Source organism: Carcharodon carcharias, chromosome 5 (assembly GCF_017639515.1).
Source record: "Carcharodon carcharias isolate sCarCar2 chromosome 5, sCarCar2.pri, whole genome shotgun sequence".
NCBI lineage: Eukaryota > Metazoa > Chordata > Chondrichthyes > Lamniformes > Lamnidae > Carcharodon > Carcharodon carcharias.
Window position 1 is genome coordinate 40,354,965 of NC_054471.1, and position 26,736 is coordinate 40,381,700.

General features: G+C 44.8%; 1 protein-coding gene across 3 annotated transcripts in view; it reads left to right on the plus strand.

Moving 5' to 3' along the window:
- The window catches only part of nphp1 (nephronophthisis 1), a 172,054-nt gene that overhangs the window by 74,637 nt on the left and 70,681 nt on the right, over positions 1 to 26,736 (plus strand). For all 3 annotated transcript variants that reach the window (XM_041188671.1, XM_041188674.1, XM_041188672.1), the window contains exons 12-18: positions 4,631 to 4,705; positions 8,496 to 8,606; positions 12,226 to 12,308; positions 15,121 to 15,197; positions 15,278 to 15,371; positions 22,212 to 22,324; positions 25,691 to 25,764. In XM_041188671.1, the coding sequence (XP_041044605.1) occupies positions 4,631 to 4,705; positions 8,496 to 8,606; positions 12,226 to 12,308; positions 15,121 to 15,197; positions 15,278 to 15,371; positions 22,212 to 22,324; positions 25,691 to 25,764 (627 nt within the window). The remainder of the gene's footprint in view (positions 1 to 4,630; positions 4,706 to 8,495; positions 8,607 to 12,225; positions 12,309 to 15,120; positions 15,198 to 15,277; positions 15,372 to 22,211; positions 22,325 to 25,690; positions 25,765 to 26,736) is intronic.

Genomic DNA, 26,736 nt, shown 5'->3' on the forward strand with positions numbered 1-26,736 from the left:
ATACCATCCAGGACAAAATAGCCCGCTTGATTGGCATCACATCCACAAATACTCACTCCCGCAACCACTAATGCACAGTGGCAGCAGTGTGTACCACCTACATGATGCACTGCAGGAGCTCACCAAGGCTCATTAGATAGCACCTTCTGATCTCATGACCGCTACCATCTAGAAGGACAAAGGCAGCAGACACATAGGAATAGCACCACTTGGAATTTCCCTCTCCAAGCCACTCACCATCCTGACTTTGAAATATATCGCTGTTCCTTCACTTTCACTGGATCAAAATCTTGTAACTCCCTCTCTAACTGCACTGTGGGTGCACCTACACCACATGGACTGCAGTGGTTCAAGAAGGCAGCTCACCACAACCTTCTCAAGGCCAATTAGGGATGGCTAATAAATGTTGGCCCAGCCAGTGACACCCAATTCCATGAATCAATAAAGAAAAAAAAAAAGCTTGTATCATTAGCCTGCACTATTGGCTTGTCCTTTCTCTTTATCTTGAACCCCTCCCCCACAATTTAGTTTAAAGTTCTCTCTACAGCCCTAGTCACATGATTCACCAGGACACTGGTCTCAGAGCGATTCAGGTAAAGGGTTTCCCAATGGTACAGCTCCCTTTTTCCCCAGTATTGGTGCCAGTGCCCCATGTATCAAAACCTATTTCTCCCACACCAGTCTTTGAGCCACGCATAGTGGTATTGTCACTGGGCTAGTATTCCAAAGACCCAGGGTAATGTTCTGGGAACCCAGGTTCGAATCTCACCACGGCTGATGGTGAAATTTGAATTTGATTTAAAAAAAATCTAGAATTAAAAGTCTGATGAGATGGGCACAACACCTTTGCTGATTGTCGTAAAAGTCCATCTGATTCACTAATATGCTTTAGGGGAGAAAATCAGCCATCTGTACCTGGCCTGGTCTACATGTGACTCCAGATCCACAGCAATGTAGTTGACTCTTAAATGCCCTCTCAACAAGGGCAATTAGGAATGAGCAATAAATGCTGGCCTAGCCAGCGATGCACACATCCCATGAATGAATTAAAAAAATTCCCCTATGCCAGTTTGTTCATGGTTCACTTTTGTGGTTCTGATTTTTAATTTATCTCCAGCTATTCATACTCTCTTGGCAGAACCTCTTTCTTACTCCTACTTATATCATTGGCACCCACGTAGACCACCACAACATGATCTAGATGAAGGAACTGCGGGCATCCTGGCTAAGTTTGCAGATGATACAAAGATAGGTGGAGGGACAGGTAGTATTGAGGAGGCGGGGAGGCTGCAGAAGGATTTGGACAGGTTAGGAGAATGGGCAAAGAAGTGGCAGATGGAATACAACGTGGGGAAGTGTGAGGTCATGCACTTTGGTAGGAAGAATAGAGGCAAGGACTATTTTCTAAATGGGGAGAGAATTCACAAATCTGGAGTGCAAAGGGACTTGGGAGTCCTGGTCCAGGATTCTCTTAAGGTTAACTTGCAGGTTGATGCGGTAGTTAGGAAGGCAAATGCAATGTTGGCATTTATTTCGAAAGGACTAGAATATAAAAGCAGGGATGTGCTGCTGAGGCTTTATAAGGGTCTGGTCATACCATATTTAAAATATTGTGATCAATTTTGGGCCCTGTATCTCAGGAAGGATGTTCTGGCCCTGGAGAGGGTCCAGAGGAGGTTCACGAGAATGATCCCAGGAATGATAGGCTTAGCATATGAGGAATGTTTGAGGACTCTGGGTCTATACTCAATGGAGATTAGAAGGATAAGGGGTGATCTGATTGAAACTTACAGAATAGTGAAAGGCCTGGATAGAATGGATGTGGGGAAGATGTTTCCATTAGTAGGAGAGACTAGGACCCGAGGGCATAGCCTTAGAGTAAAGGGAAGACCTTTTAGAACAGAGATGAGGAGAAACTTCTTTAGCTAGAAAGTGGTGAATCTATGGAATTCATTGTCACAGAAGGCTGTGGAGGCCAGGTCATTGAGTGTATTTAAGACCGAGATAGATAGGTTCTTGATTGGTAAGGGGATCAAAAGTTATGGGGAGAAGGCGGGAGAATGAGGTTGAGAAATTTATCAGCCATGATTGAATGGTGGAGCAGACTCGATGGGCCAAATGGCCTAATTTCTGCCTCTGTGTCTTATGGTCTTATCCTTCCCCCCCAACTCCTAGTACCTCTTGAACTCTGAGGAAATGTCCTTAACCCTAGCACAGCCTTTGGGTTTCATGTTCTTGGCTGCAGAGAACCGTATCTAACCCCTTAACTACAGTGCCACCAACTATAACTACAATCCGTTTAACTACCCCCGCTTGAATGGCTCTCTGCACCACAATGCTGTAGTCAGCCTGCTTCTCCTCTCTGCAGTCCCTGCTCTCGTTCACACAAGCTGCAAGAACCTTGAAACCGTTTGACAATTGCAGGGGCTGTGATCTCCCACAGTGCTACTTTCTGGATCCCCATACCTGCCTCACACAGTTAGAGAGAGGAGGGCGTGACTGCGGACCATATTCGAAGCACCTAGCCTAAAGGGTGTGACTGCCTCCTGGAGCAAAGTGTCCAGGTAACTTTCTCACTCTGACGCTTGGCAGTGTCTGAAACTCACACTCCAGCTCATCAACTCCGAGCCTGAGTTCCTCAAGCTGTGGACGCTTAGTGCAGATGTGGTTGCTGTGGATCACATGGGTGTCCACCAGCTCCCACATGCTACAGCTTCACTACATTTCCTATGCTGCTATCTTTATTGTGTTTTATTTAACTAATTAAGTTTAGAAATATCATTCAGCGATTATCTGTAGTATGTAAAGTGGTTTAACAATTAAGCTACAAATTTAATGCAATACTTATATCTCCACAGTAACGATTTAAACTACTGCCCTCATTTAGAGAAAAAAAAAGAATTTAAAACACCAATCTTTCACCTCTCTGCTCATCCAATTAATGCTTCCGTTTCAGATCTCCTATCTCACTGCTGGTCTCCAGCTCCCTCTCCTGGCCCACTCCTTTTCTGTAAAAGGTCAGAATGGTACCACTTACCTCACTGCACTGAATTCCGTCACTCATCAACTTCCCAAGCTTAAACTCTCTCTTGAGTTACCCTTAGTGATGAGCTACTATCTTCCTGCTTGCTTACTTCCCAACCCCATATCAGAGAAAACTAATTCGGAGCAGGAGTAGGCCATTTGGCCTCTCGAGCCTGCTCCACCATTTGAAAAGATGGTGCCTTATCTGATTGTGGTCTATACTTTCCTGTCTATCCCCTATATCCTTTGACTCCCTTGCCACTTAAGAATCTCTCCAACTCAGCCTTAAAAATATTAAATGACCCTGCCTCCATTGCTGTCTGGGGAAGGGAATTCCATAGACTAACGACACACAGCGAAAAAATATCTCTGTCTTAAATGGGATTCCCTTTATTTTTAAACTGCGCCTTCTAATTCTAGTCTCTCTCACAAGTGGAAACATTCTCCTGGTATCTACCCTGTCAAGTCCCCTCAGGATTTTTTATGTTCCAATAGGATCAGCCCTCATTCTTTTAAACTTCAATGGATGCAAGCCCAACCTGTCCAATCATTTCTCATAAGAGAACCCCTTCTCATCCCAGGAATCAGTCAAATGAACCTTCTCTGCAATAACCTTTTTGATCTGTAATCCAACAGTGAACCCGCCCCCAACCCGAGATAATTATAGGGTTGTGGTGAACAGTCAAGCAATAGTAATGATATAACGTTAGTCCTTGGAGAAATTTCAACAAATAGCTGTTGCAACTTATAGAACAGTGTTTTTTTTTTTAACCTTTCGCTGACACACAGTGTTTTTTTAATTTTTAAAGGGATGGGGATTTAAATAACTTCACATCATGATAGTTCAGCAGACCTTATAGACCCTTCAAGAGCATCTACATCTACTTGATAAATTTGTGACTCCCACACTGTGGGCTGAGGCCCTTGTTACAGCAAAAATGGGGTCAGTTTGAATTCAGCTGAGTTCAAATGATCCCGCTGAGTTTGTGTTTCCCTCATATGAATCACACCCTGTCCCCTTTTCACTACCAGCAAAAATGGGATCTGTCAGAAATGGGAGCAGAACTTCCAAATCTGGTTATCTCCCATCATTTTAAAATATCTGCGCTGTCTCCGTAACTCTGCCAAAATCCAGGACTTTGCAGAGAAGATCATTGGCCTTTGGAAGAAGTTGTTGGTTTGCGCAGTGACTGTAGATTTACTGCAAATGTCTTATAAAGAGCTGGACAAGTCACTAGCTGTCCTGATATTACAGCTTACAAAGGGTAGGTGGGATCTTGGACATGTCTTCTGGAATTTTCTTTGATTGTTTTTGGGAGTTGGAGAGGAATTTGCTCTGTTTTACTCTGCAATTTGGCATGGATTTTTTTTCTATCTGTATTCTTCTCCCATATTATGTGGCTGCAGGTGGGTGGAGTGCATTGGGGATCATGATGCTGAGTTGCGCCCATGAAGGTTGATGATAAAACAGCTGGTCTTTCCCAGCCCTTAACTTTCCTCTGTGTGTGTGTGTGTGTGTGTGTGTAAACAAACCGGTAGCAATTTTTCCATATTACACACTATAACTAGTACTTGTTCATTGTTTTTCATTGTTTCTGTGTTCCAGGTTCTCAGCAATATACATACGATCAGAGCAACCTGGCAACTGAAGAATCCCAAAACATGGAATTTTTCTCCAAGAGTAGGTTTACTTTTCACTAGTTTTTTTAAAACAGGGTTGTGAGGCAGTGGAATGCACTACCAGATTTAAGTGATAAAACAGAGCCTGTGTCAATATTTAAGAATGGCTTTGACTTGTGTTTGAAGGAAAATGAACTAAAGGTACACGGGGAATCTAGAACACTGGGCACAGTCTCAGGATAAGGAGCCGAATTATTAAAGACTGAGATGAGGAGAAATTTCTTCACTCAAAGGGTTGTGAATCTTTAGAATTCCCTACCCCAAAACGTTGTGGATACCTATTGTTGAACATATTTAAGGCTGAGGTACATAGATTTTTGGTGTCTCAGGGAATCAAGGGATATGGGGAGGAAAATGGAATTGAAACTGAAGGTCCACCATGATTGTAGTGAATGGTGGAGGAGGTGCATCAGACCGTATGGTCTACTCCTGCCCCAATTTCTTATCTAATAGTGGAGAGGTGGAGGGGTGTGGTGAGGGAGCACCTGCAGGGGTGAGACCTTTTAGGTGGCGGGGGGGGTGGTGCCAGTGTTAAAAGGAGGCTGCTGATGGAGGAGCACACCCCAACCCCCTCCCTGGTTGAAGCCTGAACAAGGTTACTCCTTGCGCTGCCCCCTGCCTCTGAACACCTGCCAGCCTGAAAATTGAGGCTGGGTGAGAAACGGCCCTTAAGTGGTCAATAATTGGTCACTTAAAGGCCCCAATTGGGGTAAGGCGAGCAGGCTGGCCTAGGCGCCATCCGTCCCAGCATAAAATTGCAGAGGTCAGGGCAGGCATGAGTCCAGCGGGAAGGCTATCCGATAAATTTTACAGCAAGTCCCAACCCCCCTCCAGCCCCACTTACAAACCCGCCGGAGGGGGAACATAAAATTCTGCCTGTGATCTTCAACACCTTTATCAAATCTCCTCTCTACCTGCTCTTCCCTAAGGAGAACAGCCCCAGCTTCACTGTTCTGTGCACATAACTGAAATCTCTTTATCTCCAGAACCATTCTCGTGAATCTTTTCTGCACAATCTCCATTGCCTTCACGTTCTTCCTAAAGTGTAGTACCCACAATTGGACGCAGTAATCCAGTTATGGTGGGACCAGTGTTTTATAAAGGGTCATCATAACTCCCTCGCTTTTGTACTCTATGCCTCTATTTATAAAGCCCTGGATTCTGTATGCCTGAGTAACTGCTTTCTCAGTCTGAGCTGCCAGCTTCAATGATGTGTACCCGTATGCCCCAAGGTCCCTTTCAAATTATAAAAACGTGGAATGCAATGCTGCGCAGGCAATGGACGCAGAATCAGTTGAAGTGTTCACATTGAGAATAAAGAGGAAAGAAGTTAAGTGTGCTTATTGATTATGGAGAAAGGACAAGGAATTGGAATTTAAACAATACTTAACATGGTTAACAAAATTGCAGACAAACCTTGATTAATCAAATAGCTTATGTTCTTCGATAGTATTTTCGTATCATATAAGTAGAATATGGATTAATGTATGTTTTTATGCAGCACCATCCCATATTTCAGGAATAACACATGCGATGAATTATTTTGAAGAGTTTTTATGCAGTCAGTTTATACACAATATCCCACAAGACAATGAGATAAATGATGAGTCCTGGTTTTTGGTGAAGTTTGGTTGAGGGAGAAATGTTGGTCAAGATCATAGGAATAGAACCAGAAGTAGGCCCCTCAAGTCTCCTGCACCATTCAATAAGATCATGGCTGATCTGATTGAGCTTCAGCTCCATTTTCTTGCCTGCCCTCTCAACAACCCTTGACTCCCCGTGAATCAAAAATCTGTCTAACTCAGCCTTGAATATATTCAATGACCCAGCCTTCAAAGCCCTCTGTGGAAGAGAATTCCAAAGACTAACAACCGTGTGAGAGAAGAAATTCCTCCTCATCTCAGTCTTAATAGGGAGATCCCTTATTTTGAATTGTGCTCCCTAGTTCTAGATTCCCCTTCCTTGCAGCATCTACCCTGCCAAGCCCCCTCAGCATCTTATGTTTCAATATCTCATCCTTTTAAACACCAATAGGTATAGGCCCAACCTGCTTAACTTTTGCTCAAAAGACATCCCTTTCATCTCAGGAATAAGCCTAGTGAACCTTTTTTGAACTAGCTTCCAATGCAATTATATCTCTCTGTAAATAAAGAGACCAAAACTATACATAGTACTCTAGCTGCTGTCTCACCAATGCCCTTTATAGTTGTGGCAAGACTTCCTTACTTTTATACTTCATCCCCTTGCAATAAAGGCCAAAGCCCCTGATCTTCTTCAAGTAGTTTCATAAGATCTTTACTGATAGCTCTGACAATGCAGCAACCCACAGTACTACATTGGCATGTTAGGGCCATATCATCTGTGCAGTGGCAATCACAGTCAGATTGCCACTCCGCTCCTATTTATTTATGCTATAATGTAGCCACAACTTTCTTGCTTGACCTTCCGACTCAGGCTGGTTGAGAGTAGTGCTGTGAAGCAGGTTCCTGAGGTCTTTAGCCTAGGGCAGAAATGTCAGGGGAAAGGAAGCCACACTCCCTTTTAATGGCTCTGGCTGACGTAAAAGAGGTAAATTTAAAGGTCCAGCTGCTTTGAGAAGCCTGGGAGAAGGTGATTGGATAGGATGGGCTGGGTTGTGGGGGTCTGGTGGTTAGTTGGGGGGGGTGGTGAGTTGAGTGGTCAGTTGCGGCAGTAGTCGGCGGCACGGGGGTTTGAGTGTTCAGAGGGAGGTCAGGTGGCCAGTGGGGGGACTGATCAGTGGGATGGCTGCTCAGTGGGAGTGGAGGGGTGGGGTGTGGTTGAGTGGGAGGGTAGGCCGGTGTCAGTACTATAGTTACCCAGGAGTTAGAAGTGGTTTTAAAGCTTCTAATTTCTCCTGTGTAACTGTTGCTGTAAGACAGTCCGAACCATCCGAAGACTGCGATTTAATTCGGAGTATTGGGTGGCTCCCAGTACAGGGTAGCTGCCCAATGGAAGTTTGAACTTTCCAGGCAATTGCCATGTAATCCTTACGTGTGGACTTCCCGGGAGGGTTCCCCAGCGCATCTTTGGGATATCCCCCCCCACTCCCTGGGGTACAACGCCCTGGGGAATGGAAGTTATGGACCAATGGTATGCTGAAGTCCTGCAAAGGCAGGTAATAATTAACAAAGGAGATAAACTCTTATCTGATAAGAATATATGGGAAAAACAAGAAATAAAAAAGACATTGTAGTCACTGACAGTGCAAAAGATAAGGTTTATAGACTTTCAAACAATTTGATTGCATTTACTTCGAATAGTGACATTTTTATCACTAAATATAGTTATTTATACCTCTTGGTCGACGACAGTATTTAGTTCAGCTTTTATCTTTGTCATATAATTGCTTCCCAGTTTCCTGCTATCTTAGATGGCCTCCTTGTATGTGGACATTGCTGCCCCAGTGCCAATGTATTTTGCACATACAAATTTAGCAATGTGTCAATGAAATGTGCCTCTGTACTTTTTTTTTATCCTGGCCCCAAGGTTTCTGCTCAGCACATCTGGATTAGCAAAAATAGATCAGGATTCTCATTTCAATTATGAAGATTGAATATTAAGATAGATTTCCAAATCCATTAAGTTCAGAAATAACGTTAGGCTTATCTTTCATTTATAAAGTAAGTTAATTAATCTTGTGTAAAATTAAACATAAATGCCAACAGAGAGATTAGACTTAGATGCATTTTATTTATCCACAAGTAAAGCTATTAATATATAGTTTCTGTAACAGCAGAAGATTCTATTTTTTTCTCTCTCTAACATTCCAGGTTACTGGCATACTTCCTAGCCTGCTGGATGGTGATTGTTTTGTTAGGTCAAATTCCCATTCTTCACATATTGGCATTCTGTTTGAACTGGCTGTTACCTACATTCGTACTGTAAGTTATTTATGAAAAGTTTGTTGATAATTTAACTTGCAACTCCAGAACAATCTGATTGCAATATAGCTACTGTTTGAATAATTGTACTCGAACACAAACTGTAACCTCATGGCCCGGCATATCCCCTACTCTACCATTACCATCAAGCCAGGGGATCAACCCTGGTTCAATGAAGATTGCAGGAGGACTTGCCAGGAGCAGCACCAGGCATACCTAAAAGTGAGGTGTCAACTTGGTGAAGCTATAACACGGGACTTCTTGTGCCAAACAGCATAGGCAGCAAGTGATAGACAGAGCTTAGTGACCCCACAACCAACAGCTCTGCAGTCCTGCCACATCCAGTCGTGAATGGTGGTGGACAATTAAACAACTCACTGGAGAAAGAGGCTCCACAAATATCTCCATCCTCAATGATGGAGGAGCCCAGCGCAACAGTGCAAAAGATAAAGTTGAAGCATTTACTACAATCTTCAGCCAAAAGTGCCGAGCGAATGATCCATCTCTGCCTCCTCCAGAGGTCCCCAGTCCCACAGATGCCAGTCTTCAGCTGATTCGATTCACTTGACGTGATATCAAGAAACTGAAGGCACTGGATACTGCAAAGGCTATGGGCCCCAACAATATTTTGGCAATAGTACGGAAGACATGGCAGACTGGTACAGAAGGTAAAGTCGTACGTGATCAGAGGTGAGCTGGCAAGATGGATACAGAGATAAAAACAAAAAACTGTGGATGCTGGAAATCCAAAACAAAAACAGAATTACTTGGAAAAACTCAGCAGGTCTGGCAGCATCGGCGGAGAAGAAAAGAGTTGACATTTCGAGTCCTCATGACCCTTTAACAGAACTGATCTTTCTTTACTATGGATACAGAATTGGCTTGGTCATAGAAGATAGAGGGTACTTTTCTGAATGGAGAGCTATGACTAGTGGAGTTCTGCAGGGATCAGTGCTGGGACCTTTGCTGTTTGTAGTATACATAAATGATTTGGAGGAAAATGTAACTGGGCTAATTAGTAAGTTTGCAGACGACACTAAGGTTGGAGGAGTTGCAGATAGTGAAGAGGATTGTCAAAGGATACAACGGGATATAGACCGGTTGGAGACTTGGGTGGAGAAAAGGCAGATGGAGTTTAATCCAGACAAATGTGAGGTAATGCATTTAGGTCTAATACAGGCAGTAAATGGCAGAACCCTTAAGTGCATTGATGGGCAGAGTGACCTGGGTGTACAGGTCCACAGGTCACTGAAAGTGGCAACGCAGGTGGGTAAGGTAGTCAGGAAGGAAATGGCATGCTTGCCTTCATTGGCAAGGGTATTGAGTATAAAAGCTGGGAAGTCATGCAGCTGTATAGAACCTTGTTTAGGCCACACTTGGAATATTGCATGCAATTCTGGTCACCACATTACCAGAAGGATATGTAGGCGTTGGAGAGGGTGCAGAGGAGGTTTACCAAGATGCTGCCTGGTCTGGAGGTTATTAGCTATGAGGAGAGGTTGGAGAAACTCGGGTTGTTCTCAGTAGAGCGATGAAGATTGAGGGGTGACTTGATAGAAGTTTGCAAAATTATGAGTGGCATGGACAGAGTTGATAGTCAGAAGCTTTTTCCCAGGGTGGAAGAGTCAATTACTAGGGGACATAGATTTAAGGTGAGAGGAGAAAACTATAGAGGAGATGTGTGGGGCAAGTTTTTTATGCAGAGGGTAGTGAGTGTCTGGAATTCGCTGCCAGAGGAGATGATGGAAGCAGGTACGATAGTGGTGCTGAAGAGGCAGCTCGACAAATACATGAATAGGATGGGAATAGAGGGATAAGGACCCTGGAAGTGCAAAATGTTTTAGTTGATGGGCAATATGATTGGCGCAGGCTTGGAGGGCCAAAGGGCCTGCTCCTGTGCTGTACTTTTCTTTGTTCTTTGACATTTGCTCCAGAACTTGCGCCCTTAACCAAGCTGTTCCAGTGCAGCTACAACACTGGCAACCACCCGGCTATGTGGAAAATTGCCCAGCAATGTCCTGTACGCAGAGAGCAGGACAAATCCAACCCAATCGGTATACTCTCGATCATCAGTAAAGTAATGGGATGGGTCATCAACAGTGCTATCTAGCGGCATTTGCTTAGCAATAACCTGCTCATTAATGCTCAGTTTGGGTTCTGCCAAGGCCATTCAGTTCCTGACTTCATTACAGCCTTGGTACAGTCATGGACAAAAGAACTGAACTCCCAAGGTGAGGTGAGAGTGACTGCCCTTAAGGTCAAGGCAGCATTTGACCAAGTGTGGCATCAAGGAGCCCTAGCAACACTGGAATCAATGGAAATCAGAGGGAAAACTCTCTGCTGGTTGGAGTCAATCCTAGCACAAAGGAAGATGGTTGTGATTGTTGGAGGTCAGTCATTTCAGCTCCAGGACCTTGCTGCAGGAGTTCCTGAGGGTAGTGTCCTCGGCTCAGCCATCTTCAGCTGCTTCACCAATGACCTTCCTTCCATCTTAAGGTCAGAAGTGGGGATGTTTGCTGATGATTGCACAATGTTCAGCACCATTCCTGACTCCTCAGATACTGTCCAAATACAGCAAGACCTGGACAAATATCCAGGCTTGGGCTGCCAAGTGGCATGTAACATTTGCGCCAGACAAGTGTCAGGCAATGACCACCTCCAACAAGAGAGAATCCAACCATCACCTCTTGATGTTCAATGGCATTACCATCACTGAATCCCCCACTATCAACATCCTGGGGGTTACCATTGACCAGAAGCTGAACTGGACTAGCCATGTAAATACTGTGGCTACAAGAGCAGGTCAGAGGCTAGGAATCGTGCGACGAGTAACTTGCCTCCTGACTCCCCAAAGCCTGTCCACCATCTACAAGGCACAAGTCAGGAATGTGATGGAATACTCCCCACTTGCCTGGATGAGTGCAGCTCCCACAACACTTAAGAAGCTTGACACCGTCCACGACAAAGCAGCCCACATGATTGGCACCACATCCACAAACGTTCACTCCCTCCACCACAGTAGCAGCAGTGTACCACTGCAGGAATTCACCAAAGCTCCTTCGACAGCACCTTCCAAACCCATGACCATTACCGTCTAGATGGTCCAGGGCAGCAGATACATGGGAACACCACCACCTGGAAGTTCCTCTCCAAGTCACTCACTATCTTGATTTGGAAATATATCACCATTCCTTCACTGTCGCTGGGTCAAAATCCTGGGACTCCCTTCCTAACAGCACTGTGGGTGTACCTACACCATATAGACTGCAGCAGCTCAAGAAGGCAGCTCACCACCACTTCTCAAGGCAACTTGGGATAGGCAATAAATGCTGGATCTGCTGGCGAAGCCCACACCCACGAATAAATAAAAAATGTTTATGCATTTTGGAAACAGATCTCATTTAAGTAAATATTCTACTTAATTTAATGAAATGACAGTGCAGGAACTTTTTCTTGTGCGTTTGTCAGGGTTTAACTTTCTTCCATTTTAATTAACATTGATATTTCGAGCAATGTTCTTATTGTTTATCCTATTGTGTTTGAATTTGAATAAAGCTACCAAGTTGAAAAACATTTTTTCCTCCGCATGCTTTTTAATTGAATCTCTTTCATATCATAGTCTACCGGACATCAAGGAGAGTTAAGCTGTGGTTGGGCTTTTCTAAAGCTGTTCACTGCTAATGGAGATGCTGTTCCTCACAGGTAAATGAATGCTTTGTAAAAGAGAACTTAATCAATGGAAAAATAAAAGTAAATTTTAACTCAAACCTGTAAGAATTACATATAAAGTTATTTAGCACTGTTTTCTTATTCAATGGCCTGACAATATTTCCTGTACGGGAACCATGTTCTTTTAAGATGCGAAAAAGATTGTTTTTGCTTTTTGTCCAAAATGACTATATTGACCCTGAGATTAATATTGATCCTTGATGCAATACTGTTACTAGATTAAGCAGTAACTCCACACCCTCACACTCACTTCAGAAAATATTACACAAAGACAAGTGGCTGATCAGCTAAAGCCATAATTAAATGTATTTTTAAAATTAGATAAGAGTTATCAACATAACATTAGATTATATTAAAATACCAAAACTCTTCATTAATTAGAAGATTCTTGAGCTGGAAATTGAATTTTGTCTACATTAGGGCATGGCCCTGGTGCAGCATCTGTTGTATGCACCGATGGATCAGTGAGTGACCTCAGTGACAGCTTGCTGGTCCTAGGGGTAGTAAGATTAGCTGGCTTAAACAACAAAAGTGACAACTTTCATTTATATAGTGCTCTTAATGTAATTAAACATCCCAATGCACTTTACAGAAGTGCTATCAGACAAAATTTAACACTGAGGCACAGAATTAGAACAGGTGACCAAAAGCTTGGTCAAAGAGGTCAGTTTTAAGGAGCATTTTGGAGGAGAAGGGAAAATTCAGGACATTTAAGGAGAGAATTCCAAAACTTGGGGCCGAGGCAGCTGAAGGCACAGCAGCAAGTGGTGGAATACAGAAATCAGGAATGCACAAGAGGCCAAAAACGGAGGAGCACAGAGATTTCATAGGATTGTTGACCAGCAGTAGTTTAAAGAAGTAAGCAGTGATGTACCAATGAGGATTTTGAAAACAAAGGCAAGAATTTTACGATCGAGGTATTGCGTGACCGGAAGCATAGATAATGAGTGAACAGGTCTTAGTGCCACTTAGGATCAGTTAGGCAGCAGAGTTTTGGATGAGTTCATGTTTATGGAGGCAATTTGGGAGGTTAGTCTTGGGGCTACTAGAACAGCTGAGTCTGGAGGGAACAGAGGCATGGGAGAGTTTCAGCAGCAAATGAACTGAGACGGGCAGAGATAAATAATTTTATGGAGATGGAAGTAGGCAGCCTTGGTGACACCAGAGTTAGTTGTTGGGCTAGTGGTGGCTGGAAGTGACCCAACAGATTTAACGTGGCTTTTAAAATAATACAGGTAAAGCAGTTCAAAATTTCAGACCACTTTTGTGGACTACTGGTTAGGCTGCCAAGGAACTGGAGAAATTGACCACAACGTGCATGGTACATGCTGCAGTCATGTGCAATCCAGTTTTACAAATGGGCCCTGAGATGGGCATTACAGCCCCATTTGCAATTGCATAATGCCTGTTTCAGCCATGTGCCTTGATGCCCCCAGAGCTAGTTTTTACCAGTATGGAGAGTGGTATGCTTTTTTTTAGTCGTCCATGGGATGTGGTCATCGCTGGCTAGGCCAGCATTTATTGCCTATCCCTAATTGTCCTTGAAAAGGTGGTGGTGAGCTGCCTTCTTGAACTGCTGCAGTCCTGCATGTGGTGTAGGTACACCCACAGTGCTCTTAGGGAAGGACCCAGCGACAGGTAAGGAACAGCGTTGTATTTCCAAGTCATGATGGTGTGTGACTTGGAAGGGAACTTGCAGATGGTGGTGTTCCCATGCATCTGCTGCCCTTGTCATTCTAGATGTTAGTGTGAAATGAGCACATGCCTGCCACTGGTGTAAAATGAGCATGTGCACACCACTTGCCATATTGGACCCTTAGACTCATGTTCTGCTCTTATGAATCCTGTGCAGTGTAATCCAATTTCTAAAATTAAAACCAGGTCCCTAATATTGGCATAATAAGTGATAACTGTCCAAACTTCTCATGCCCTCAATATCACATGTTGCTTTCGACTGCCTCCTTCATCAGAGGATCTTCTTGTGGCATTTGCAAACTTATGTAACTTGAACAAACTTGGGGTGGTACCTTGCACCTGGTCTGTATATTACTCAGTGGATAAAGGTGCTGAATCACAGTTGCGGCTTGCCTTAGTACTTTATGACCATTGCCAGATTGTAAAATCAGATTGTAACTTTAAATTTCTCTTGAAGTATGTCCCTTTAACATCCTACGTATAATCTGTAATAGTCAGTAGCTCTTTGCTCTGTATTTGGAGCACATAACAAGGAAGGGCATAGAACATTTTTTTTGTATTTTTCACGATGCATGAGTGGTAATTTTTCGATCCTTGTTGCTGATAGAAATAGGGGAGGGGCCTTTCCCATCAAAAGCTCATTGGACATTCAGACTCATGGCTCATGTGATTTGCTCCATTATTTTAAATGTTTATAAAATTATATTGAGTGATTTTAGCTCAGTTTAGTGATGGTGATTGCAAAAGAAATGTCAAAAATGTATTTTGTGGCATTTTCCTTGCATTGCTGTATGTTCCCTTTCTCTCTGCATTAATGGTCCCTTCCTCCCCCCTCCCTCAGGAGCTTCCTGAAAATGTACTTGTTTCCCATGCTTTGTTACGACCCTTACCTTCATTTCCACTTCCTGTGCAGTGTCCTCATCCCCTCTTCCTGCAACACTGCTTGGTATGTGTCAGATACTGTATAAATGTCTTGCACTATGATAATATCCATTCAAGTTTGTGATTTTTCTGATGTAGATTTCTCAGTTGCCTACCAAAAATATTGATGTTTGTGCATTTGTTTGGTATTTTTTCATGAATATTATAGGACCTATGAAATAGTATTAAATGGTGGAACACCTTATGAGAAAGGATTAGAAGTTGATCCAACAGTTTCTAAGAGAGGTGAGACGTTAAGCATTTTTATGCAAATATTCCTGATACCTTGAACTATATCCTAATCTTGTTTTGCCGTTCTACTTTAGCAAATCTTTTTGAACAGCTGATGGCACCCAGGAAACAACCAAAACTGCTAGTAAAGCTGAAATCACCTACTAGACAGATGAGAAATATTCTGAAGTAAGTATTTATGATCTATGACATGACAATTTATCTTGTAAGATGACCAAACCATATCAATCCCTTTTTGAATAGGTCTTTTTGTTGAATATGAATTGCACCCTCACTGAGATGTGCAAGTAACTCTGATGAGGGTCTAATGTTTTTCATTCATTTAGGATATGTGGGAGGATGATGCAGGGGAATGAATTTCTAGGGGATCTCCCGCTTATCTGCAGGACTTATACCTGAAGCGCTGTGGAAACCCCAGAAAATAGTATAAGCAGCATTTTTCCAGGGTTTCTGCAGCTCTTCGTGGACAAGGGCCACTGTCAAAATACATTCCCTAGGTTCTAATCAGGTAAGTAGAGAGGAACTATTTCCATTCACCAGATGACATAAATTTAAGATCATCACCAAAAGGACAAAGGAAGAAATTGAGAGAATTTTTTTTTTTACACAGCTAGGCCATTGAATGCTCTACCAGAAATAGTGCTGGAAAGAGAATACATAATAACTTTTAAAAGGGATGTGGATAAATATTTGAACAATATATCTTAAAAGGTCAGGGCAATGTCTCTAGATGGTGTAATAATTATTGACTTCCCAATAATTTGTGGACCTAGCAGTTAGATGGTCCAAAAAACTTAGACTACTCTGCACTTCACTTTAGTCAGATATTATATTTAATGATTCAGTGGTTCACGAGGATCAACTAGCACATACAATCTTAAACCAAAGTGACAGAGTGATCAACTTCCGTAGCACTTAAGGTCTTCTGTTTGGACATCCTTCTTCCTTAGACAGTGTTCTTCTGTCATTGCTGAGTGCAGTGCTTGTCCTGTTTCAATGTCTTATTTTTATGTTTCTTTTGCTGGTGAGGGTGTGAGTCATAAACCTGTAGTGTTCTACTACAACAGTGAATCAATGGCTTAACAAGGAGGAGGAAGAAGAGAAAAAAATAGCTGGAAAAGGACAAAAGTGTTTATTGTAAAAAAAAAAAAGAACTACATTAGAATTTGTAAAGTGGTACTAGGACCTTCTGAAGTAACCTTAATGTCTGGACAACCAACTTGCATAAGTCAGGAAGTGGGAAAAAAAATTACCCATTGGTTCAGTTTGTCTTTATTACTAGGGGCTGAATTTTCCCAGAATTGCAATAAGTGCAGTAGCGGGTGGGTAAAATGGAGTCCTACCTGCCGATGAAAATGGCAGGTTTTTACACCGTATCTTCCCAAGCCCGCCTCATTATTTATTCACGCTGGTGAAACATGCCGTTTCCATGGCCACTGGGCTCTTATTCACCCACTCGCCTACACCCCACTGCTGCAGCATGCCGGTCGTCATCTTTAAAAGGCAGCCGCCAGCAAAGTGCTCATCACCACCAGCTCACCACCGTTGTCTGGGAGACATGGCCTACAAAGGTAAAAATACTGCTTCAACGACGGGTCCCTGGAGTGACTGTTGGATGCTGTGGAGTCCTGCCAGGATGTGCTCTTACCCCCACTCTGGCCGCAGGATGGGTAGCAGTATCACCAACCCGGCTTGGGAAGAGGTGGTGGTTAGTGCCAACGCCCTTCAGAAGAGGACAGCCACCCAGTGCCGCAAAAGGATGAATGATATCCTCCGTTCCGCCAGGGTAAGTCACACTTTTCATCACTCCCAACTCTCTCACTAACAAACCCATCACACATCCACAGGGCCCTCACTAACTGCCAGTGCAAGGGACATCACCATTCATTCTTTCTCTCACACCATCATTGCCCTCATCCGTCCATGGGACCACTCGCCACCCACACAGGCCGGGCATACTTATCATCTGGCCTGGCAAGCGTCCTGATACACTCTCCCCATCTCTATCCATGCAGCACAAACTGGCTCACAACAGGAAGGAAAGGTCACAGACAGGTGGAGGGATGCCAGAATTCAAAGTTCTGATAGAATTTGAAAACAGAGCCATCCAGCTGGCCAGCCATGACTGGGACTGGTCCTGTGCTGACGCCGAGGTCGGCTCTGCTCTACCAAGTGAGGATCCAGCAATGCAACATCCACCAGACAACCATGCCATGAGTGATGTGTCCTCTTTCACAGGCCATTGCCATGCACTAATAATCTCCCCCTGCTTTCGCAGGCATATCTAGGAAGCAGCCGACAGAGTCCACGACCCAGAGCCTCCAAGCAAGCTCCAAAGAAACCTCTGAAGAGGAATCTGAAGTCATCCTCCCTGAAGACCCGCCACAGCACTCACCCACATCCTCCACCAGCGCAGAGACACACACCTCAGTGGGACCCAGCTTTAGAGTAGCCTTGGGACCACAATCTGGTGAGCACATCGCACTTTCTGATCCACAGCAGGCAGAGGCAGGAACTTCCCATGTCCCCGGCACTCAAAGGACTGCTGGAGGCCAGAATGTTGCTGAGACCGAGTCAGATGATGGGCCCCTGGACTCGGTCATGTCACAGTTGCTGGAGCTGCAAAGGCAAGCTCGGGAACATCAGGAAGGGATGGCCGCTGCACTCCTCAGATTGCAAGGCATGATGGAGGAGTCCATTCGCCTTCACACTGAGGCAATAGCACCAGCGTTGCAACGCACCGAGGTCAACACTGGCAGGTTGGCGGCCGACATGGAGACCTTAGTCCAGGATGTCACTCTTGCACTGCTGCGCCGGCTTAACTCCATCTTTGGCCTCCAACAGCGTGTACACGAGAGGGGTGCTGGGCAGTTCAATCTTACTCGAGCTATCCCTTCCCGCTCCTGGAGTCGGGCAGGGGCCGTCGGGCACCCATAGGGAGGAGGATAAGCAGGTGCACGCTCTGGGGCCATCCATCCAGGTGACTCTGGGAGTGACTGGCCCACCTGACTCCCCTCTTCCTGTGACCTCTGCAAATCCAGCTTCACAGGTCGAGGAGGGTGCCACTGCCACACAGCAGGACTCTGAAAGCAGACCAGGGCCCTCAAGTCTCAGCCCTCCAGAGGACACCCGCCAAAGTAATCACAGACAGGGCATCACAGTCAGCAGGCTGCCTCCACCTCCGCTGTGGATGTCCAGAAAGCACCAAGATGTAGCGGCAGGGTTAAGAAAGTTAAGGAGAATTGGTTGCACAGCCTGGGCATGGGTGCTAATCACTTGTACATAATGTTCACTATTGTCAATAAACTCCCAAGACTGTCTTCCTGCCTATGGCTCCTTGTTCTGATGAGCAGTGTTCTTGTCACTCAGATGTGAAACCTTTCTACACAAGATAAAATGCAGATGTTTCAGTCCAGGGCCTTTTCCCTGTGCTCTGTGCAGCCTTCACACCACAGTGATGGTCCAGCCTCACACTCCATGGAAACATAACTGATGCCTGCACCTCGGCAGTGCTGGTTATTGCTGCCAGAATGTAGTGGGCAGGCACCACAGAGTTCTCTCATACTCTGTGTGCTCTCAGCACCTTTAAGGTGGGGCTGGCCCCTGTCACAGCAGCATCTGCGACCAGTGATGCTGTGCACCAGCTCCTGAAGAGCTGACGTGTTGAAGACAGACACAGCATCAGATGCATCTAAAGTTTCATGGCTGCGTCTCTTAGACAGCCCTGATCATGGAGTGCAAACGAGCTGTCCTCGGTTAGACAGGAGTCAGACATTCTCAGAGGCAATGTGAAAATCTGTGAAGTGTCCTGACTGCATGTTGTCTTCATCCTCCTGTGATTGAGCAGCTATAAGGGCCTCCACTGTATCTCCTTGACAGGGGCATTCTCACAGAGGGTATTGGCGCTGAAATAAGCCTGGAGTCAAATGTTTACAACTGTGATGTGAAGATCTATGGGGACACCTCACTGTATGTCGTCATCATCCTCCACAAATCTGGCAGCTATCAGGGCCTCCCGAGTGCGCCTGCCTCGTCTAGCCAGTGTGAGAGCCTCATCCCCGTCATCGTCACCATCGAGGACTCCCTCACCCTCATTTCCGTCAGTGTCCTCCTCATTGGAGGAGACAGGCAGCTCCTCCATCTCTTCCAAAGCCAGCACCTCACCCTGTTGCAGCGCCAGGTTGTAATGGACGCAGCAGATGATGACGATGTGTGACACCCTCTGCGGATTGTATTGCAGGGCTCCACCAGACTGGTTCAGGCACAGGAACCGCTTCTTCAGTATCCCGATAGTCTGCTTCACTGAGTTGTGAGCTTTTGCTGCAGTCTGAGGCCGCCGCCCGGGTGTCATCAGCCACGGCCTCTGCGGGTAACCCTTATCCCCAAGGAGCCAACCTGCAGCCTCTTTGGACCCTGGAAGACTGCAGGGATCTGCGAGCGACTCAGGATGTAGGCGCGTGCACACTCCTTGGAAACCGTGCGCGTACCTTCTGGTGGTCGCATACCAGCTGCAAGTTCAGTGTATGGAAGCCCTTGCAGCTGATGTGGTCCACTTTGTGTAGTGATGGAGACCTGAGCGCCACAAGAGTGCAGTCAGTTGCACCCTGCACTTGTGGGAATCCCGAGAGCAGGGCGAATCCATTGGCCCTTGCCATCCTGGCTGTTCCAGTCCCAGGCGAAATGCACAAAGTTGTGTGCCATGGAGAAGATGGCATCCACAACCTCATGGATGCATTTGTGGGTGGTGGATTGTGAAATCCACAGAGGTCACCTGTGGAGTCCTGAAAGGAGCCACTGGCATAGAAATTGCAGCGGTCACTTTCACAGCCACTGGCAGTGATGCCCTCCATGTCCCCTTGGTGCCACGTCCTGCAGTAAGTGGCAGATGTGAGCCACCTGATCCCTAGGCATGCGCAGTTGTCAGCGACACTGGTTCTCAGTCATCTGCAGGAATGGCAGGCGGCGTATGTAGACTGTGGGTGTCGTTAGGCCTGGACCAGCCACGGCTCACTGTCGCCCCCGGGCAGTGTGTGCAGGAGCCCCTGCTGCCCCTTCATGAGGTTGCTGCTCCTGCCTTTGCGCGGCCAGGAGCCTCAGTCCCTTTCTCCTTCTTCTATGGTCTCTGTAGGCCAACAGGCATACAGCTAGGTCACCAGGATCCATGATCCTGACGTGGTCCTGCAGCATGAAAGAGGGAAAGAGATGTGGTTATCATGGCTATATTTAGCACCTTTCCTGGCCCTGTGTGACTGCCCCTTAATGCTTCACGAAGAATGCTGGTCACCCCTCGGATGGCCAGAGATGAATGCGCTGTATGGCTGCCCTGTCAACCTGTGACATGGGGGACACAGGTCCAAACCAGGATACTGAGATTGCAAAGGGCTGTGAGCGCCTCCAGCATTAATGACTACATGGCCAGCATTGGCGAGGAGATTGTACAACGTTTGCAGGCCAACTGCTCTGCGGTCCAATAAAGTGGTGGTGGACTTGAAGTCTGTGCCGGGGAGGTGGGGGCTGGAAGCTGGGTAAGGTATGGAGTGCTTGGTGGCCCTTTGGTGCCTCTGTGATGCTTGCATGGGTGGGCAGGCTAGGAGCCTGACCCCAATAATATCACTGTGGCTGCGCCTGATCTGTCTTAGTTGCAGAGGCATGGTCAGTTTATACAGGTGTCCTGAATGCGTGGTCATTTCCCTCACTTACTCTGCCCCCCACCTCGATTGCCTGTGCACGGGATGCAGTGTGAGGGCAACACATGACCCCCCCCCCGCCACAAGCAGCCACCTCCGAGTCTGGCCAGCACTTGCCCCGGACATCCTCCACCCCTCAGCAGTCGCCTGCGGGGTCAGGCATCAGTTTCCCCCGTCCCCTCCGGTGTCACTGAGACCTGTAAACAACAGGCAAGTTGCTCACCTCACCTCAGTTCCCGTAAAGTGAAGGCCACCAAGTGCACGTCACTTGCGTGATGTTGTGAAACACCTTGGCCTGCTTTCCCGCTGATGTGGACAGACGATACGGCAGGTTCCCAGAGCCTGGAGGGATGGCCTTTTAATTATATGCTAATGTATTACAATTAGCTCCCCACTGACCGATGGTGAGAAATGCTGCCCGCCGTTGGCCTGCCTTCACACTGTTGTGAAGTGGGTCCTGCCATATTTTGCACGCATGCCTCCTATCACGCCCGCCAGCAGCGGGATCAGAAAATTCTGCCCTATGACTTTAGGCTGAAAATACTAAAATAAAATCACTTTATTGTCATAAATCTGCATTAAGCAAAGCAGCCCCTGTTCCTCAAATTGGAATAAAAACATGCCAAGGCACTTCATAGTCTGTTAACAAACAAATATTGACATGAAGACATACGAGGAGATATTGTGGGGGATGATCAAAAGTTTGGTCAGAGTTAGGTTTTGAGGGGTGAGTTTTAAAGGAGGAAAGAAGGGAGTTTTTTATTCTTTCATGGGAGCTGGGCATCCATGGCAAGGCCAAGACCATTATTTGTTGTCCAATCCAGTTTGCCCTTGAGGAGATGATGGTGAGCTAACTTCTTGAACCACTGCAGTCTAAATGGTGTAGGTGTACTCTTAGTGCTTTTTTAAAATCTATTCATGGGATATGGGCATTGCTGGCTAGGCTCATCTCTAATTGTCTTTGAGAAGGTGGCGGTGTGCTGCCTTCTCGATCCACTGCAGTCCATGTGGTGTACCCACAGTGCTGTTAGGGAGGGAGTTCCAGGATTTTAGCCCAGCAACAATGAAGGAATGGCGATGTATTTCCAAGTCAGAATGGTGAGTGATTTGGAGGGGAATGTCCAGGTAATGGTGTTCCCATGTGTCTGCTGCCCTTGTCCTTCCAGTTGGTAGCGGTTGTGGGTTTGGAAGGTGCTGTGGCTACGTGTTTATGTGGACACTGCAGAAGCTGTGGAATAGTATAGGCCTACATACTAGAGCTATAATGTAACAGTTACAGTTCGATTGACTCTTATTAAGTACTTTCTTACTTTATTTACAGCTTGCTTCCAGAAACTCTGGTCGGCCCAAATTGCTACATCTGCCTGCTGGCATTTTATCGACAGTTACTTGCAGATGCGCTTCTTAAAGACCGAGTTAATATGCAAACAGCTGGTGAGAACACAGACTAAAAATCTGCACTAATCTAAAAGTGAAAATTACTGTCGGTGCAGGCCCTACAATTGCTCTAGCTTGCTCTGCCATTTAATAAGGTCACGGCTGATCCTCTGTTTTAACTTCACTTTCCCACCTATCCTAACATTCCTTGACTCCATTAAAGCCCAAAATTGATCTCAGCCTTGAATATACTCAATGACTGAGAATCCACAGCCTTTTTCATGGTTAGACAGTACTAATCCCCACCCTTCTCCTCATGGAAGTTCAAGCAGACTTGACTGATCAGATGTGTTTAGTGATTTAAATTATTAAAATTGTGGCGTGGCTAGTTTGCTGGTTCACCCTACAGACTTTGCCGTCACCCACAGGCAGCTAGGATCTCATACCTGTTAGATAAGGGCATTCGAGGCTCTTCCAGCAACTGGTGTGCCCATGATTGGGAATTGTTTTAACAGCACTGATATGTACATTGTATTGTTTGATCTTTTGAAAGCAGTAAAAACTATTATCACTGAGAATACCATTACCCTGTTGCATCAATGAAATGTTCTATGCCATAAGGGAATAAATTCTCAGATAGCCATTGAAGTTTATAGCACAGGAGAATGATTCTTTTGCACATTGTTTTATGCAAGAACAATCCTAAACTAATTTCATTGCTCACTCTGCCCCCATTACACTATATTGTCCACTGCTTCAAATATTTACTAATGCATCTCTAAAAGATGAAAATGAATTAAGTAAAACTTCCCATGAGCTTCTCGGGAGTGTTATCCAACAAAACATCACCAAGTCACGCAAGGCGATATTAAAATAGATGACCAAATGCTTGGCCAAAGAGAGATTTTAAGGAGTATCTTCATGGAGAAAAGAGAGGTAGAATTCCAAAGCTTTAGATTTGGCAGCAGAAGGTGTGGCCATGGAGGGATTTGAAAAAAGGATAAGTATTTTTAAAATCAAGGGATTCCTTAACTGAGAGCCAGTATAAGACAGTGAGCACAGAATGATGGGTGAAAGGGATTTGTGTGAGTTAGGACATAGGCAGCAGAGTTTTAGATGACTCAGATTTATAGAGGGTAGAATGTTGGAGTCTGACCAGGAGTGCCTTGTAATAGTAAAGTCAAATCAAGCGCAGGGGTATGGATTTCAATAGCAAATGAGCCAAAGCAGGGACATAGTTGGAAGATTTTAGCGGACTTAGTAATGGTGCGGGTATAGGCTGGAGCTTATCTCAGGATGAGAGATATTCCATTGGAGCAAATTGCTGCTCACACAATGCTGGATATTGGAGGAGCAGTCTTATAGTTCAGTGTGGTGGAAGGGTCAAGAGAGGTGGTGGTAGTTAGAGCTGAATATCATCAATGTACAATGGAAACTGACAATTTGGGCTGGATTTTCAGAGTTGGGCCAAATCTGGAGGCCTTTAAAAATGGCGAGCAGGATGCAGAGGTCCCGCCCCCATTTCTAGCAGATTCCAGTTTTTCCAGAGGCGGAGGGGAAGGTGGAAGGGCGTGAATCTCTCAGGCAGGAAACACCAACTTAGCAAGGCCATTTGAAATTAGTGCTGAGTTCAAACAGACCCCATTTTTGCTTTTCCAAGGGCCTTAACCCACAGATATATGAAAGAGGCGTAAATGCTCTTGAGGGGCAGATAAGATCTGTTTAAGTGTTTTGATCAGAAATTATTTAAATCTCCAGTCCTTTAAAGATGAAAAAATCTGCTGCTGTCAGAGTAAAAAAGCAGATTCCTGCTACTGGAGATCATTAATTAACAGGCTATCTGGCATAGCTTAGAAAAATCGTTAGCCATCTTTTCCTGCAGTTTCAATAGACCTCATTGTTGACATGTTCCAAGGGTTGTTATTACAACTGAACCCATTATGAATTCTTGGCTGAGTTTCAAAACCACTTATTTCGGCAGGAGGCTGAGTTCACATCTTGATTGACAGCTTTTAAAGAGGCTTTTAAAGAATCGGCTGTGAGAAGAGTGTTTGTTTTTATAACTAATTGACCACTTGAGGGGATTTAAAAGTTTTCAATGGGATTCATGAATGGAAATATTTTTCTGATTGAAGATTGTATGAGTGAGTGCTGTCACAGTGGATACTGGGTGAGTAGCTATGGAGGTCGCATGGAAGTATGAAGGGGTTTGGAGATATCATGGGGGTATGAGGGACTATGGAGATGGCATGGGGGCATGGTCGAGATCTAGAGGACTTAACAGATTTTTATACAACTGAACTGAAGTATCAGAGAACTGAGGCAGGCCTTCTAACCAGTCTGCCTTGGCACTTACCCACCTCCATGGCCACCTCCCTACTGCCTCCAGTGGCAGCGCTGCCTGACTCGATCACACCATTGTAAAAACCACCCCGCGCACCCCCCTGCCCCGCCCCTGGAGCAAAAATCGTTTATGTGGGGGTTGTTTTTATGGAGAAAGGTCTGCCGAATCCGGAAATTTCCCGCTTCAATGGCGAAAATTGAATCTCTTGTTTTCGAATGGTGTCACCAAGGGACAGCATGCACATGACAATGGGAAGCGACCAATGGATAGATCCTTGAGGAAAGCTAGATGTAACAGTGCGGGAGTGGAAGGAGAAGCCATTGCAAGTGATTCTCTGGCTGGGCTGGATAGATAAGAATGGGACCAGGCGAGTGGAGTACAGTCCCTCCCAATAGGATGGTGATGGAGAGAGAAGGATAGTGTGGTTAAAAATGCCAAATTGCAGACTAATCAAGAAGGACAAGGAGGGATAGTTTAACTTTGTCACAGTCACTTAGAATGTCACCCGTGACTTTGATAAGAGCTATTTCTGTTTTGTGGATTAGAGAGATTCAAACAGGAATTTAACCAGTTAGAAAATTATTCCATGCTTCGGTATAAAGATTTTTTTCCCTAATCTCACTCTCTTGGTGACAGTTTTAAATGAATGACTGCTTAACACTGATTTCTTAACTAGAGTCTTTTACTATTCATTCGATCAAAATCTTTCATTGTTAAATCTCCTCTTAGCTTCCTCAGTAGCAGTAGAAACAGTCCAAGTATGAGTCAATCTCTCCTCATAATGGCCACTTCCTTTTGAAAAAGGGCCTCCCCATCAACAATTCTTCCATTAAGATGTTAAACTCAACTGAAACGTCGCACACTAATACTGATTGTTTTCACCTCACTGCAGCAGCTCCATTAACTACCCAATCCATAACACTCCCTGCCCAAACAGTGAAGTCAGGAAGCTACTGGTTTTAGACCAGTTGGGCCAGTTCTTGTACTTTGTCTAATTTGCTTTGAACAAAGAGACTTTTGATGTACTATAATAATGTACACCTATCAACATTGATTTCCCTTGTTTGTTTTATTTGCAGATCTCATCTCTGACCCAGTGCTGGCAACATTTCCAGAACTGCTGGAACAAACTGATATCTTAGATGCTCTTAGGGTAAGTCTGTTGTTGCTAGCACCTCCATTTTCTGAACATGCTGAAAACTAGATAGTTACTCCAATGCCCTTCTCACTACTCCCATGCCCAATTTTACAGACATTCCACCTCATTTAAAACTCCATTGTCTTTCCTCCACTGATTTCATGTTCACTCATTACACTTGTCCTCTTTGACTTCCATGGGCTCCATTTTTACCACCAGGCTAAATTAATAATTCTAGTTTTTGTTAAGCTCCTCCATCACGTTGCCCTATCTAATTTCTGTAACTTCCTTCAGCCCAACATTCCAGCCCGTGGTACAAAGTATCTGGCTTCCATTGCATCCACTCTTGTTTATCCGCAACACTGTTGATTGGAGGCAGATCTTTCAGTCGTTTGGGCCTCTTTTCCTCCTGCCTTTTAAGTTTCCTCAGTGAATCTTTTTGATTGTGGATTTGGTCAATTAATCTAATTATCTTTCTACTCATCAGTGTGCTATAGTGTCTGAGGATTTTGAAAATATTTTAACCATGCTATAGAAATGCAAGATGCTAAAGCAACTTTTTATATAGAGACAAAATCCCTCTATTAAATCTCCTTCAGTGTTACCTGAGGTATGGATGGGCAGTGAAAACAACTTCAATTTGCATTTATATAGCACCTTTAATGTTGGAAAACATTTCCCAGAAGTGTAATCAGACAAAAATTGACATTGAGCCGAAGGATGAGATATTGGGGACTGACTAAAGCTTGATTTAAGAGCTGGGTTTTAAGGAAGGTCTTAAAGGAGGAGAAAGTTAGAGATATTTAGGTAGGGAATTCCAGAGCTTTGGACCAAATTCACTGAAAACAAGGCAGTCAGTTGCATGATGAAGGGAACTAGGATACATTTGAGAAACAATTAATTCTCATATAGTTGTAGGACAAGAGGAGGTAATGGAAGTAGAATGAGGCCATGAGGGAATAAACACAAAGTTCAGAATTTTAAATT